General features: G+C 39.0%; 1 protein-coding gene across 1 annotated transcript in view; it reads right to left on the reverse strand.

Moving 5' to 3' along the window:
- Positions 1–4,794: 4,794 nt before the first annotated feature.
- QRFPR (pyroglutamylated RFamide peptide receptor) overlaps positions 4,795–17,130 on the reverse strand; it is a 49,707-nt gene continuing 37,371 nt past the window's right edge. The window contains exons 2-6 of the mRNA XM_058549989.1: positions 16,278–16,436; positions 13,373–13,434; positions 9,201–9,436; positions 7,571–7,668; positions 4,795–6,842 (exon numbers count right to left, since the gene is read on the reverse strand). Of these exons, the coding sequence (XP_058405972.1) occupies positions 6,442–6,842; positions 7,571–7,668; positions 9,201–9,436; positions 13,373–13,434; positions 16,278–16,436 (956 nt within the window). The 3' untranslated portion in view covers positions 4,795–6,441. The remainder of the gene's footprint in view (positions 6,843–7,570; positions 7,669–9,200; positions 9,437–13,372; positions 13,435–16,277; positions 16,437–17,130) is intronic.

Here is a 17,130-nt window from a genome sequence, read left to right on the forward strand (position 1 = left end):
AGCCAGGAAAGCTATGTATGTTTTTAAAATTTATGGAGTCACCTGATTTTTATAACTTTCTTTCCCTTATTCTCTCATTTGCCAACCAACCCTTTACTGACTCATCTGGTTCAGAGTACAAGGATTTTCTTGATCTTGAAATGGAAAGAGGGTGTCTAGGTTTGACGTACAGTGGGAGCTCCAAAAATATTTGTTGAGCAAGTGAAGGAGAAAAACACACTGCCAGTCTATACTTTGTAATGAGTGAGTCTGTCTTTGTTTCATCATTTCAAGGACTCCTGTATTCCACATAAAACCTACAAATACTACATTTGAAAAGTAGCTGAACTGCTTTTTTACTCATTGCTCATAGCAATAACTTCTCAGCATGGTATTCAAAGAACCTGCTAGCCTTACAGATAATGGAATTAAATGGCTCCAGGTTGAATTTTAGGGCAATAAAGCAGATAATCATGTTCAGGCTACGTTAGTGAGCTGAGAATGGAAGAATAACTCTTTATGGAGTGATAAAGAAAGGAATTTCATTTTTGCAGACTATATGGGGAGTGGAAAGGGTCAGGTTGAGTATTAGAAGGAAATTCCTGAATGTGTAGTTTTCACATTTTATTAGCATTACTTCACCTGCCACACATGGGAATAAACATTCTTTGAAAATAAAGACTATATGGATGTAATGTAATATATCTGGTGATTCCTCTGCTGGTAGGCACTCAGATTTTTTCTATTTTTGAGTTGTTGTTTCTATCTATGAACAGCAGTACACATCATTTCAACATTTTGTTAAATATATTTAAAGAAGATCTTTTGATAATTCTTTTTTTTCTTTGAAAATTTCTCTGTTTCTACTGGAGATAAAAGGAACATTTCATAATGATAAAATGACCAATCATAAGGAAAGACATGAGAATCCTAAATGTGCATGTACCTGATAATACAGCCTTAACACATTAGCAAAAGCTAGCTGACGTAAAAGAGGAAATAGACAAATATAAAACCATAGTGGAAGACTTTAACACATCTCTCTCAGCAACTGATAATCCAAACAAACATGAGACCATGGGTATGAGCTAGAGAACGGACATTGGTGCAAGGTTGGTGAGTGATAGGGAGGAATGTGCCATCTGTTTGTGCAGCTTATCTGTGCCCCCTGGACCTGCTCTAACTGATCCTGGATGTACTACTTCCATCTTAATATGAACTGTTTCTGAGACTGCCCAACCTATGACTTGGTGGATGTGACAGTGCCCAGCTCATGATAGGCAGTTTTGACCACGTGGTCACTGGATGGTATGACACTTGGTCTCTCATAGGGCCCAGTAGCATGTCAGGAGCTACATTTTGTGGTGAATAGTTCTCTGCTGTAGATGACATGGGCTTGCTCCAGAAATCCAGGGATATGCACTGCAACTCTTTAATTGCAATTTGCCAGAAGATCCATATGACATCTTTACCTAACATAGATTCTTCTAGTACAATGAGATTTCATGGGTCATGTGATCCAGGTGACAGAATTTCTCATAGTGCAACCTAGACCGTTGGATCTTCTAGGTCACAGGGTCCAAGTGACAGGGCTACTTGTATTGTAACCTAAAACTGCTGCAGAGCCCCTGCTTGCTCTGGGGGCCCACTCAAAACTATCAACATACCATTTCACCAATAAATGGGTCAAAACAGTATTCCCTAGGGCAGAATATAATGCCTTCCAAGCCCAAAGAGGTCTACTAGGTATTGTACTTTGTTAGTGATAGGAGTTTCAAGGTACAAAAACCTATCATTTATTTTGGAAGCTGTGTTCTGCCAGTTCTCAGAAGATAAGACCCCTACAAACTTCACCAGTGTGGCAGCCTCTAAATCTTTTTATGTTTTGTCTCTGTCATCTCCCACCCTCTGGAGCACAGGAGATACGAAAGTAGAGTTCTTGCCATTTCTTTGCTTATCAGATCAAAGTAATATAATGTCATATGTATAATGGACAAAAATGATTTTCTGTGGGATAGCCAGACAGTTCACATCCCTCGGGACTATATTGTAAAGTAACAGCAAATTAACATAATCTTGGTTATTAAAACAATGGCATGTATACTGTTGTCTATCTCATGTGACTGTGAACTGCTGCTGATTCCCCTTTTTAGTAGGCACTGAAAACAATGCATTTGCCTGATCCATAGCTGCATACAATGTACTAGAGGCTGTGGCAATCCGCTCTAGTACAGATACCACATCCAGCACAGCAGCAGCACTTGGAGCTTTGACTTAAGTTTGTGGTAGTTCACTGTCATTCATTACGCTTTATCCCGGTTTTGCGGGGTTCAATTGGTGAATTAAATGGGGATATGATGGGTACGTATGTTACATCATTTAAATCTTTGAGAGTGGCACGAGTCTCTGTTGTTCACTCTGGGAAGCAATATTGTTTTTGATTTACTCTCTTGGCTGCTGCTGGTGGGGGTGGTAGGGGAATTTCAAAGGCTTCCACTAGGTTTTTCCTACTATAGCAGATCTTATTCTACAGATCAAGGAACCATATAAGCATTTGGCATTTTTGTGTTTCAAAATGAAACTCCCTTATGTATTTTTAAAAAGTGAAGTATAATTTGCATGCAATAAATTCATCTTTTTTTTTTTTTTTTTGTGAGGGAGATCAGCCCTGAGCTAACATCCGTTCTAGTCCTCCTCTTTCTGCTGAGGAAGACCGGCTCTGAGCTAACATCTATTGCCAATCCTCCTCCTTTTTTTCCCCAAAGCCCCAGTAGATGGTTGTATGTCATAGCTGCACATCCTTCTAGTTGCTGTATGTGGGACATGGCCTCAGCATGGCTGGAGAAGCGGTGCGTCGGTGCAGGCCCGGGATCCGAACCCAGGCCGCCAGCAGCGGAGCATGCGCACTTAGCTGCTAAGCCACCGGGTCGGCCCTAAATTCATCTTTTTAATGTGTACAATTCTATGAATTTTAAGAAATGTTTGAAGTCAAGTAACCACAACCAGAGTCAAGATTTGGAACATTTCTATCATCCAAAAAAGTCTATCATGCCTTTTGCATTTAATTATCTAAATTTAGCTAGCCCCTGGCAACCACTTGCTTCTTTTCTGTCCTTATAGTTTTGTCTTTTCTGAAATTTGATGTAAATAGAATCATAGAGTATATAGTCTTCTCTGCCTGGCTTCTTTCACATAGCATAATACTTTTGAAATTGGTCCTTGTTGTTGGATGCATCAATAGCTAATTCCTTTTTATTGCTGAGTTATACTCAATTGGATAGCTTTACCACAATTTTTTAATTCATTCACTAGTTGATAAACTTTGGGATTGTTTCCAGGTTTTGGTTCTTTTGAATCAATCTGCTATGAACATTCAAGCACAAGTCTTTTATTAGATGGAATTCATTTTATCAATTCTTCCTTTGAGACTTTCTGCCTTTAGTGCCCTGTCTATGAAATCTTTGCCTCACCTAAGCCAAGGCACAAAGATTTTCTTCTGTTTTATTCTAGAGGTTTTATAGATTTGGCTCTTATATTTAAGTCTATGATGCATTATGAGTTAATTTTTATATATAGTATAAGGATCAATGCCCTATTTTTGGTACTTGGATATCCAATTGTTCCAGAATAATTTATTTGAAAGATTTTCCTTTCCCCATTGACTTATGTTGCCACCTTGGTCAAAATAAGGTGACCATATATGTGTGCATCTACTTCTGGCATATCCAGTCTTTTGCATTTATTTATGTGTCTATCCTCAGGCCAAGGCTACACTCTCTTGATTGTTGTAATTTATAATAAGTCTTCAAATAAGGTAGTATAAGTCTTGCAATTTGGTTCTTCTTTTTAAAATTGTTCTGGATTTAGAAATTAGTCTTTAGTCAAACTAGCATGCATAATGCTGGTGTCCTGACCCATACCAAACTATAAGAGAAGGTGCATATTCTTTGGTAGAGTGGGAAAAAAAGACACAGAACTCTCTTTGGCATAATAATTCATAACAAAATAAACGGTTTAGAGGTCTAAGCAATGATACACATCTTTTCACTGATTTCATAGATAATTTACCCAAATGCTAATAAATGGAAGACTAGTTTTCTGTACCCCTCCTCAACCCTACCTCCTGGATCCAAAGAGAACTTTTCAGTTCTCACTCCAAGCACCAGATAAGGGAAAACCAGATGGAATAAAATCAGTGACAGCCTAGGGCAGAGTAAAAAAGAGGGAAAGAGCAGATGCCTAGGGGGAGGACAAAGAGGTTCAAGAGATTCAGGGTACTGGGAAGTTAGGGAAAGAGAAAGAGAGGCCATAACCAGGGCTCCTTTTGCAAATCCAAGATGAACTCTTGATGGAGTCCTAAGCTGTGTTACACCATTGTCAGGATTCGGTGTCCAGACTGGACTCAGAGCTTCTTTGGATGACAGTCGGAGTTTCTTAATAATGGATTGGAACAGATTTCTCTTCCAAACTTTTATAACAGAGCAGAAGATTTATATGTTTAAAGGACAAAAAATGTGCTATAACTATTTTTGTTTCTGAAACAGCATTAATGCAATGCGAGCAAAAAAAGAGAAAAGCTTTCACAGGCTGTCCGGTAAATATTTAAATTATTATCTAAAATCTAACTGTTTTTATATCAAGCTCTGCAATGTTTAGGAATTTTTTTTTTAAAAACTCTATTCTTAATAATTAAATGGTCAGTAACAGCGTGATTTATCTGTTTTTCATTGTCATATTTGGAGCATGTGTACATCAAATTTATGAACAGTCACATGAATATTTGCTGATTAAATAAGGATAACCAAAAACAGTGAGTCTGATTCATTTTTAATGGTTTAATGATTAATGATAATCATTGTTTTGCTACAGGGTAACCAGGCATTACAGGAGGACAGTGTACAAAACCAATCCATAGTGAGTCTGTTTCAACACAAACCAAATCATCAGAGACTTCTCCTTTCTTGACTTTGTTAACTTTCCTGTGTCATATTGATGTTTTTTGCTAATACCACACAGTTTCATCTTTACATTACATTAACTTACATTACATATTGTGCTTACATTAACACACAAATAAAATTAAATGTCTGTATCTTGAAATGGCCCCAGTTCTCTGGTTCCCAAACTTGAAAGCTTTACAAGTGGAATACACTGCGAGTTCTTCAGTTTCTCTTCCTTTCTATTACCTGGCTGGAAAACAAGTGCTGGAAAACTGGAGCCAGAAGAAACACTTTGGCCATGAGGCTGTGATCTGACTTTTGGGAATCTCAGATGTTGAAAGGGAAGTGACAGGGCACTAGGATGGTGGCCTCTGCATCCATGACATTTGGGAGTAGGAGCAGAAGACTGAAGAGAGAGTTGAGTTTAAGGGAGATTTAGGTAAGGAATATGGGTGGGGAACTCTAGTGTTTCTCCTGACCCAGCTCTCCTGGAGGTCAGTCTTAGGCACAGTAAAACTTCACGGGTTTGGAGTAGATTCTCTTTCTCGTCTAACTGCACCTAGAAGCCCTTTTACATGACAAAAAGTCTGTCATCCCTCTAGTGAAAATAAAGGGCTTAAAAATATAAATACTTGAGATAGTTAGATTGGTCTAAATACATTACAGTCAACCTATAAATGGGGATCCCAGAAACTTTCTTCTTTTGATTAGAGAAACCAGTTCCAAAATAGGCACCAGTGGAAAGGTTGGCAGGGTTGAGGGCAAGTCTCAGAAAGGAAAAGGGAGCAGAAAGGGGAGGCCTGAGTCACAAGGAGCTACTATAATGCTTCAGAACTGGAGGGTGCTTGAGAGAACGCAGTGCTCTCCTGCTCATGTCTCATCTTGTTCTGGCAATGACTCTGTGAAAAAGAGGAGGAACCCCCCAGGTTACACAGGAAGGAATGGCGGCTTAAAGAGGTTAAATGACTTGCCAGTCATCACAGCAATGGTAACTGGCTGGGCTATCAGGAGCTCAAACCCAGGCATCTCTCTGCCTCTTAATCTCATCTCATCTGTTATTTTGCTGCTTCTCCATCCTCTTCGACTTTATGATTATTGGACAGACCTCATTTGCAAGAGACTGTATCACCAAGCTTCAACAGTGTACTAAAAATTACACTATAGTGTTCAACTATTATACTTATTCCAGAAGAAAGATATAATTCTTAAGTTATTTTCTGATTCAATTTAGCAAGACATAGAAAGTCACATTCCATTGACTGCATGGGGGAAAAATGACTAGCCAAGAACATTTATTTATGCACAAGATTTTTTTAAAATTCACTTTTATAATCTACAAGGATGGTTTGCTAATTTTTCAAAATTCTGTTTTCACATATAATGTCATTTTTTTATGGAAAAATGATTTAAGTTTCCCTCTTTTCATCATTCTAAGAATAAAAAAGTCTTTGACTTTTGCTCAAAATAATTTTCTCTTCAGATTAAGATATTAGTGGCATTAATTATGAAGACAATGTTCTAATTAATGCCCACAGCCTACAGCAGAATTTTCAGAAAGTTCAGAATTAAACAAGGTAAGAGGTTGTTTGAGATGTTTTTTCTCCTCTGGTTGTTCACACAATTTGACTTCAATGTTGCCATCACTGAATGCTTCTCCCTTGGTCTCCTCTACTGGGTTCTCTCTCCGGGAAAACACTGCTTTCTTCTGCATCATTGTAATTCCTGAATTTCCATGTCTTCGTGCTGGAGATAAGGTTTCTTTTACTATGCAATAACAAACTGCAGATAAAAAATTTTTTTTGAAGTTTTCATTCATAAATGCATAAACAATGGGATTACAGATGGAATTGGAGAATCCAATTATTTGCACTATAGCAAAAATCATCTTGATTGTGACATCATTGTACTCTTTTTCAAAATTGCCTGAAATAAAAAGTAATACTTTAGAATGTATATTTGTTTTAATGAGCATAAAATAAAATTTCTGTTTATCACTTGTCTTTACCAAATCCTTACACTTGGGCAAGGGGTTAAAGGTGTGAAAAATTCTCAAGACCATTTTGGCTAGAGCCATCTGATGTCTAAAGAAATATAACGTTTGTTATTAAAGAATCTAGGCTTCCAAGCACAGCCCAGTGCCCAGAACACATTAGGGGGCTCAGTGCATTTCAACTTGATTCCAAGCTTGATGTAAATTGGAAGCAGCAGTTCTCTTCAAACGTTCTTGTGTTACAGAAACACAACCATCTGAGAACCATGCTATGTCTCAGATTATCAGACAGAATACACCGAGGATCTGGCTGAAATCCTAGCTATTATTAAATTCATGTGGTTCAAGTCAGAGTTCTAAATAGGAACACTCATAGGATGTTACACCCCTCCCAAGGTTTAAATAACTTAGGGAGGACAGAAGGCGTAGCATGGGAGAAGAATCTCAAAAGCTTTTCTTTATCTTTTGTAATTATGAAAGATTTAGTCATAGTCATACATAATTATCTACTGCATAATGATCTGGTGGTGTTGAAAACACGAAAGAAACCTATTAAATATTTGATTACCCAAGTGAATAGCAACAAATTTCAACGATTCATTGTCCATTCTAGCAGGAAATGAACTACGACTTCCATCAAATGAGAATGACAAGCACTCACTGTATTCAATCATCATGTGAACGACGTGGAAAGGTGCCCAGCACACAGCAAAGAGAGCCACCACTGTCACCATCATAATGACAGCTCGCTTTTTCTTCCTGGACTCACAAGGATATACATTGTATTGGTTAAATTCTCCTTGGCAAATGTGTCAGATTGATAGCAAAACTATTAGATAAAGTTTGAGCCTAGATCTCTCAACCATAACTTCTCAAATATTAATGAAACTCATGTTGGGTTAACTGTGGGCTGTTTATCATCTTTTCCCATTGCTTTTACCCTCATCCCTATATTTCTCATATTATAAACATCCTTATGATATACGCTCATATGGATCTAATGCTCTGCTAGATGCCTGGCATGGATTATGTCATTAATCTTCCCAATAAGCCATTTGACAGATGCAGAAACTGAAGCACAGAGAAGGTTAAGTAATTTGCCAAGTCAGATGGCTAGTAAGGGATTTAAACTAATAAGAGCCGGTTTGGATTTAAACTTAGGCAGTCTAACTTCAGTGCCTAAGCTCTTACTCATTTTATATGGAAAGACACTTATGCCTGAGATAGACAAATATGGAAATCCTTCAGGATAGAATTAAAATGTAATCCTTTATTATATATTTAAATAATATGATTAACCAGGGATTCAAACTAGTTTTCTCCATTACTCCTGTAAGGGAGATTAACATTTGCAAGAGATTTACATATTTGCATGGTGCTTTAAGTTTATAAAAATTCAAATTCAAATTATTTCTTATTTCAACATGGTAGCCCTTTCTTCCGAGGAAGTAGGAGAGTTAAATCAGCAGTAAGTCCCAGGGTGCTACAGGGTTCAGCACCCTGTAGAGCGAGGATTTCTTTATCCAAACTGGGCACTAGAGGTCGCTGCACACTCGAAGAAATGATAAAAATCTCATCAAACCACTAGTCTTCTCCTTATAACGTTTTGTTTGTTTTTGTTTTTAATAGCCATTCAGTGTGGATTATAAAATAAACCACATGGACTGTAGGTACCATAAGCAGTAGATTGCATTTTAAAATTTCTATTAATGAATATGATCAGAAAGGAAAGCCCTTAGGTAAAAATAAAATATATCACTAATAATAATTTAAAGTAAACAGCATACTCTGGTTTCCAAAAGATTTTCATACGTATCATCTCATGTATTTTAGCATCATCCTTGGGCAGGAGGAAGTAACGATGGAGATTATGCTCCCTGGTGTACATGAGGAAAGCAGGGGCCTTAGAGCAAGGAGACTTATCCACATCAGGTGGCTGTTGAGTGGCAGAGAGAGGAGAGCACCCAGGACCACTGGGGCCTGACATCAGCCCACAGTTCTTCCTATCATGTTGTACTGACACATAGATGAAAATGTAACAATTTTCCAAATTCCAAGTAAGTTTCTATCTATAATGGTGGCTTCCCCTTTGAGTTGGGAGCTGTTCATGTTTCTTCTTCCCACCATACATAAAATCTCAAAAGTTTAAAGTCAGCGCATGTGCTAAACATGAATTACAAATGACACTTTGACTAAACTGCCCAGGAATTCTGAGATCTCTGGCCACTGCCCCTCCCAGCACGACTAATTAAAAATATTTTAAACAGAGGTGAATATTTCATTAAACAGACCTGGCTATTTTTGACATTTCTTTTCCATGAATAGTTCGAAGCACCGAGCCATCTCCCACTTTTTTCTTTATCCAGAGCTCATAACCGATTTTACTGTACAGGATAAGCATCACCATAAGAGGCAGGAGGAAGAGGATGACAAGGATGAAGGTGGTGTAGATTTTCTGGTGCACAGGGCTGGTCCACTCTTCCAAGCAGCAGACGTGTTCTTTTTCATATAAGAAGTCATACTTAATCTTTAAAATAAGAATAATTCAGTTGGAAGAGCCAGTAGTCAGCATCAAAAGAACAGAAAATAGCCAAGTACTATTGTAATGCAGCATTTTTCAGATCCTTACATATTAACCATGGGTACATACTTCAAATGAGATAAACTTTTGATTGTTCTTTTGTTGTGGAGTGTGGTTTTTACACTTCACTACTTTAAATTCTTAAGAGTTTTATACTTTCTTTCCTATTTTAAATGGAATTGAGGACCACAGCCTGTTATTTTCTTGTCTATCTCAACTTTTATCCTATAATTGTAAGTTTCCAACTGGGTGAAAGAGCACTACAATGACCAGATCAGGCATGAAAAAAATATTTTGTACTGCAGGCCGGCTAGTTTAGTGTTACATTATTTTGCTTCCTCACTTGTTGAAGACACAAATTTTGACAAGGCGTCAGACTTCTTCCAACTGATAAGCACTAAAAGTCTGTATTATGTTGCTGTGATTTCAGATTGCAATGATCAGGCTGCTTGCAAAGATTTCAGAAAGGCAACTGGTGACTTTTAGATTATGAGATGAAAGAGAAATTGGGATTCAAACTATTGTCAATCTACAAGGATATCTAATCTACAAAATATTCAGACCCCCAACTTTGAGGTATATATTTTACAGAAAGGCCATGTCTATCTATTAATACTATTTCTGACAGACTCATCTTACGAATTCAAAAAATTATTAATAACAATATTAATAATAATAGCACATGCTAGTAAGGGACAAACTAAAGATTTAAAGTAGATTCAGAAGCCATTTTTCCAGATAATAGGAATAAAAGTTAGAGAATTTGTCAAAACTATTGTCATTTTAGTCACTCTAAAGATTTCCAGATGTACAATATTTAGATCTTAGACATATTTCTGCCTCCATTCCCAGCAAATTTTATCATCAACCTTGAAAGTCAGTTGAACTGGGGAGAAAAGCTTTCTGGTATATTCATCAAAGGTAAGAAAATTCAAGTTCTGATCTAGGCGTTATTTACAGATACAACTAGGAATGAAAACACATATTGAATAATGATTTCAAGATGCAAACTCCCCGGGAATAGGATATTAAAGTGAAATGCATTCTGACTCCATGTAGGCAGAGCCCAACAGGGCCAACAACCATGGGGGCCACATATTGACACATACGGCATTCTCCAAACAGGTGCACGTTGTCCTGGGGACAAGCAAAAACTTTGTGAGGATACGCCCAGATGGCTTTATGGGAACCAATTTCAGACCTTCTATTTCCAAATGTGCACTTCTCAAAAATTCCACTGCCTGAGAGAATGCCTGAGGTTGTAGTGTCATGCTGGGTATACACTCCCAGTTTCTCTCTCATAATCACCTCTTCCAATTTACATAAGTCATGTCTCCCACCCAACCCCAATCTCACTATGGGGCACCAAAGAAAGAGATGGTTCAAATTACCGATGTCAAGGAAGCCACCTTGATCAAGGCACCATAAATCCATGGGCTTTGTGCTTTCCCCTGTATTAAATATATTTCTATTCAGGGTAAAGCTTGGCATTAGAGAAGAGGTATTTTGACCGGTGTTAGGATGTTGTGAATACAAATTTTTCATACAGTGAAGGGGCAGAAGTGATCACAATTTTAATTTAACCACCTCGTTGCTTCCATCCCCTGAAAATTGTCAAATGCACCACTCCTGAGAGACAGTTCAGTGAGAGCAAAGCAAAAAACATCAGTGGAAATGAAGTCAGTGGTGCTTTATTTCATCCAGGTGTGAAATCTAGGCTCTGTGCATGCTCGTACTCACTCTAGTAGAATTTAGGAGTGAGAAGCTGGCCGTGGGGATGCATCTTAGTACACTTATTTGATTTGATGAATGAAATCATATTTTTTCCTGACAGAAAGCAAATCTGATTTAGCTGATCTGTCTGACAGTGAGGACTGGCTTTGCCAGTTAGATTATAGCATTTTCTATGCATATCAATGAGTTATATATTTAAAATATATTTAGAGCATATGATAAAATAATTTTATTAAAAAATGGACAAATAATTTTGTGTTCTTTGGGTGAGAATTAGCCCCCACAATTGGGAACCGCGTTGGGTCATTTATAAAAGGCTCCATCAGTATGAGTTTGCTGCTGGAGACCAGCACAGCCTCAGAGAGAGAAGCTGGCCGCATCCAGTTTCGTGCGGAAGCTGAAGGGTCTTCCATGAGTCGCTGGCTGGAGAAGGGAACAGCGGTCAGAAGCCTCAGTGGTGTTGTCTTCGAGAAACCCACAAAGTAAAGATTCAATCGTGGGCAAGTCACATGCAGAGGGCACTGACACCAGAGGACACCTGCCCCTCCCCACTCTCCTCAGCATCTCCCAAAGAGCCAGAGGCAGCCAACCGAAAGGGGGCAGAGCAAGAGAAACACCAGGTAAAGAAGCAGAGAAGAAGGAATCACATCCCCTCTCCATATTGCAGGATTCTAGGCTCCCGAATGGCTCAAGCTGGTGGAAGGAAGATGTTTTAAATCGATTGAGAATATGGATTTATATGATTGTGACACGGGCATGGACGTTTTAATAATGGAACGAACCCTGTTCTGTGACTAGTCACTGTTCTTGTGACTGAAAGCGACCAGAGGAATTTTATTATCTGAATGACTGGAAGAGTCGTAGGGCTCGCTCAAGGCTTCATCCGTGGCATTTCATTAGAGGACTGGAAGTCGTCAGATTGCATTTTCATAGGTAGCAAGGGATAGAATAAAATTGCTTTCTGCTCTCACCTATGGAGTCCAGCTCATTCAATATGCCAGTTACATTAAAAATCAAGCCAGGCATTAAATGTATCCTTCCCTGAGGGCTCATTTGATATCCTTGCCAAGGGACATTGCGTGCCCAGTAAAGTTTCACATTTGACTACGTGAATTTAAAAAAGGTACAAAAGGATACATAGTTCAAAAAATTATCTTAGGGGTATGTGTGCAACTGCCTCCTGTCTTTAAAGACTACTGTCTGCATTAGACCACCTATGCAGGACGTGTTAATGTACGCCCCAATGGATAGACTGGGTCACTCAAAGCAGCACTGTGTAGGGCCGGCCCCGTGGCTTAGCGGTTAAGTGCGCGCGCTCCGCTACTGGTGGCCCGGGTTCGGATCCCGGGCGCGCACCAATGCACCGCTTCTCCGGCCATGCTGAGGCCGCGGCCCACATGTGCAACTATGACGTACAACTATCTACTGGGCCTTTGGGGGGAAAAAAAAAAAAGGAGGAGGATTGGCAATAGATGTTAGCTCAGAGCTGGTCTTCCTCAGCAAAAAGAGGAGGATTAGCATGGATGTTAGCTCAGGGCTGATCTTCCTCACACACACAAAAAATAATAATAATAATAAATAAAAAAAAAACAGCACGGTGCTCCCTTCACTGCAACTCACCACACAAGGCTGGGCCCATCTGACAAGGTAGGGGGAAGGGGAGAGGCTGGAATAAGATGATCTCACATGTTTCCAACTCGAATTTCAATTTCTCAATGAATAGGAGGCAGGTAAGAAAGGACTTATGAAGGAGAATCAAGTAATAAGTAGACAATCAATTTCAAATTTTTTGTGACTTAAAAACAGAAGAAAAATCTAGAAGGACCACTGAACTCTTAAAATGTAACAAGACACCAGAGGACACTAGGAAACGTATGTTCAGCTGGCAGGAAAAAGTAGAAAGTGACCCTGGTAAATTTTATTTTAAGCGTTAAAGTCTTAACAATATAAGATCAAGGAAGAGCTAGATAAAGTAAAGGAAAAACATCTTTAAATAAATTATTTTAGTCCCCTTGTAAAATCTCCAGTGAAATAATCGAGATCATACAAATTTGCTGTAAGGCTCTTGCAGGAAGGAAAATGATTATACTTAAGAGGAATGGGAAAACATTTCAATAATTTGAGTACCAGTCCCAGCCCCGAATCTACCTCAAGTCGTTGCACGTGCCACATGGGTGATCCTACGATGATTGCCACCAGCCAGACCACACCTGTAAAAACGTTATGATTGTCAGAATATGACTCAGTGAGACAAAATACATCTGTGCTTAATTCTCTAACCACAAAGCTTCCCTATACTCAATGTGCCCCGTCATCTCTGCCCTGGAGCAGTGCAGGTCTCCTCACAGGTTCTCACTTCCAGTCTTTCCCTACCCTCAAAATTGCTGCTGGAATAGTCTTCCTGAAATATGTTGTAAATGTTTAAAACTCTTTAAGTGTCCCATTGCCTATAAGATAAAACTCAAACCTCTTAACATGGTCCCCGAGGTTCTCTGTGATCTCACTTGCCTCTCTCTCTCCTCTTATATTTCCATCCATGTTCTTCACACTGAGTCCTCTAAGAGGAATTTACGGAGTTGGTTTCAGTCCTCATACCCCAGAATGCATTGTGCTGCTCCATGCCTTGACACTGTCACTCTGTACTGGCACCCTATCCCCACTGTCTACCTGTGGACTCATCTTCCAGGACTTGACTCAAAAGTCACCTTCTCTAGGAAATCTCTGAGGGCCCCCACCATTTCCAGATAGAACCGACCACTAATTCCCTGTTGTCTCTATGTGCCCTCTAGAGTGGCACCTTTCTTGTCCTCACTTGTTTCTTCTCAATGTTCTCGGAGCTCGTTGAGGGCAAGGAGAGTGCCTTTTATTTTTTTGTTTCCTCAGCAAGATTCCAAGGAAAATGCCTGGCCTTCAGTAGGTGCTGATCAAGCACCTACTCTTTGTTGAATGGATGAATAACTTAAACAGGATATAGATTACTTCCTATAATTTCTTCTTAAAATTGAAAGTACATTTATCTTAAGTATCATAATATGGGCATTATTATTTAAAAAAACAAACATAACATCAGAAACCAGGGTGCTCTTTCCAAATTCCCTGTCTTCCATGAGTTTGTTGAAAAAATTGCTTTAATGAAGTGTCCTTAGCAAGGAACAAGAGAATCTTAACAGACTAGGACAAGGCCAGAACCAAGAGCCCCGACATCAATTTTGAGGAAAATTTCCCAGCTCAAACTCTACTTGTTCTTTCTGTATTGAGTGGAACCATTAGGAAAACAGTGTATTGCCTTCCGTTTCAAGGAACTGAGACTCACTTAAGCCATAATTGGTGTTTATTATAAAGAAACACATGAACTGGCACTGCCTACAGAAAGTCATTACGATTCAATGATTCAAGATAGTTCTAAGGCTCACAAATCTCTCTCTCTCTTTTTCTCCACATCACCATATACATCTATTTTATTCTAGTCCAATTATATTCATATTATCTTAAGTCCAATCATTTTATCTTACGTCTCATCATTTTTTCAATCTTTAGTAGAAATTCTGGAGGAATTGAGTCTAATTGGCTTAGCTCATCGCCAGTCCTGTTGGATCCACTGCCTGTTCAGGGATAGAAGGACTAGGGTTACATGAACAATACTGATAGAATCTGTGAGCACTTCTGGGCAAGAAAGTCTAGCAGGTCTCTGCTGGCTGGGGCGTGGGGTAAGGCAGTCTCAGCTAGAAGGAGGTACTGGGCATGAAGACATGGCTAGGCCCCTGTGTAACAGAGCTGGAGGGGGAAGTCAGGCAACCCTGCACTAAAGCCCCCATGGGGAGATGAATCTCCTTGATTAAGGAAACCTTCCTGTCTCCTACTACTTTTTGTGGAGGAACTGCTTTGACTGCCTATTATCAAATTCGCTTTCAGATGTTGAGGCTCCCTCTACCTCTCTTTCTTTTTTGAATGACTTCCCTCCTCCACATATTCCTTTCCAACTCTTTCCACACCCACATGCTGTTTTCAGATGTTCTGATGGCAGAAGGACGTCAATTATTAAAAGCCAAGAGGTCTTTGAATTCTTTGTAGGAAGGATGCGACATGAATTTGAAAATAACTAACTAAACCTAACAAGTTTTTTCCCTATTGGTTTACCTATTCATTTCAAACTATTTAAAATGAGTTTGGCATTGCAAAGCCTTCAGGAGTCCTTTCCGTAATTCCACTATCCCACGCTGGCTAAATTATTAACTGCAGAAATAAATTTTTACCCACTCCTCTCAAGTGAGATATTAGTAAAAATTGCTCTCTTTGATTATTGCTCTAGTCGCTTTCTAAACGTCTGATTATTTAGCTATAACACATTCAGACCACTGTGAAGCACATTAAGGTTTTAAATGGCTCAATTATAACTACTGAATAGAGAAATTCTTCCATTTTACTGTGATAGGCTTTAGGACACTGCTTCAAATTAACCATTTAACATGAGGTACACACTCACCACGACCTGCTGACCCAAGAACTGTTAAGCAAGCTGAAGTGAAATTATGACGTGCATGGAATTTGTCTTGTCAGCATCTCTAGTACCCAGTACCCAGTGTTCTCCCCGCAGCCTTCTGCTATTGTGTACTCATCTCTGGGGAGCACCCCTGTTTTCTGCTTTTCTAAAAACACCTTTTCTGCCTTCCCGTCAAAATCTACCTGCCCTAACCAGAGCATCTTGGCTTAGAGGTCTCTTCTCTCAGGATGACAGTTTACTAATCTAATGAACATGAATGTGGCGACGCCTTTGATAGGTTATCTTAGATCAGCTGAAAGTAGTGCTTGAAAGTTTAAGACTTAACTCAAGAAATAAATCTGAAATGAGAGATTTTCCATGCTGGGGTAGCCCTAAAGGAGAGAGGGGGTAAGGGCGAAGGTAAATGGGAGGGGACTGAAACCCTCAAATTACACCCAAACGCCTACTAGCCAGATGAGAAGCTCCTCTTCTTGTTTATAAATATGGTTCATTCTGAAGAAATTCTCTTTGTTCTGTAATGAAGAATGGCTTTAACATTGCCACTGGCCTCACCCAGCATTGTGAAAGCCCTTCGGTTGGTGTACTGCCACTTCATTTTGAAAGGATGCACAAGGCCCTGGTGTCTTTCCACAGCAATGCAGGTCATAGTGAGAATTTCTGTCACGACGGCTGTAGACTGGACGAATGGCACCATCTTGCAAATGAAGGCACCTGCGGCAAGGAAACAGGACAAGTTAATCATCAAAAAGAATAAAAGCTTTATCTGTCTCTTTTTAACTATTTCAGTTAATTCTGAGCCAATGTTTAAAAGTTTTATGACTATAATTACATTATAGACACAAAATAATCGAGAAAGGTTGCACTGGCTGATATTTTCTCTCCCCAAATGGATTCTAAGCTCCTAAATTATATGTAATTATGTATAAAAATAAGACAATGAGAGGACAAGTAAGTATCTAGCTATTGATAACAGGCAGACAAAAATCAATGTGACCCTTGCTTGAGAAAGAGAAAAGTCAGCGTTAGCTGGTCTCCTAGGGCCTAAACTACAGAGTAACTTTTGATTTTTTTCCCCTTTTGGTTCCCTGTCAAATCATAACTAAGGAATAATTCTCATCAAAGACTCCCAAATTTCTTCTTTTATCTTTTATTCTCCTTTGACTTCCTGTCCTAGACTTTATATCTGGATTACACCATTACACTCTTATCTGACTTCACTTTCTTTAATGCAAAGGTCTCAAATTTTTGGCCCCTGGGCAAGATTTGGCCTGAAAACATGCTTCATTTGGTTTACATAATATTTTTGAAGTATCTGAACACACTGTCAATATTTTTTAAATGTTTACACTATCTGTGTGGCCCCCTCACCACTGGTATTTGTAAGGCCTGGTCTGACATCTCTGCT

This window comes from Diceros bicornis, chromosome 11 (genome assembly GCF_020826845.1).
Source record: "Diceros bicornis minor isolate mBicDic1 chromosome 11, mDicBic1.mat.cur, whole genome shotgun sequence".
Classification (NCBI taxonomy): Eukaryota; Metazoa; Chordata; class Mammalia; order Perissodactyla; family Rhinocerotidae; genus Diceros; species Diceros bicornis.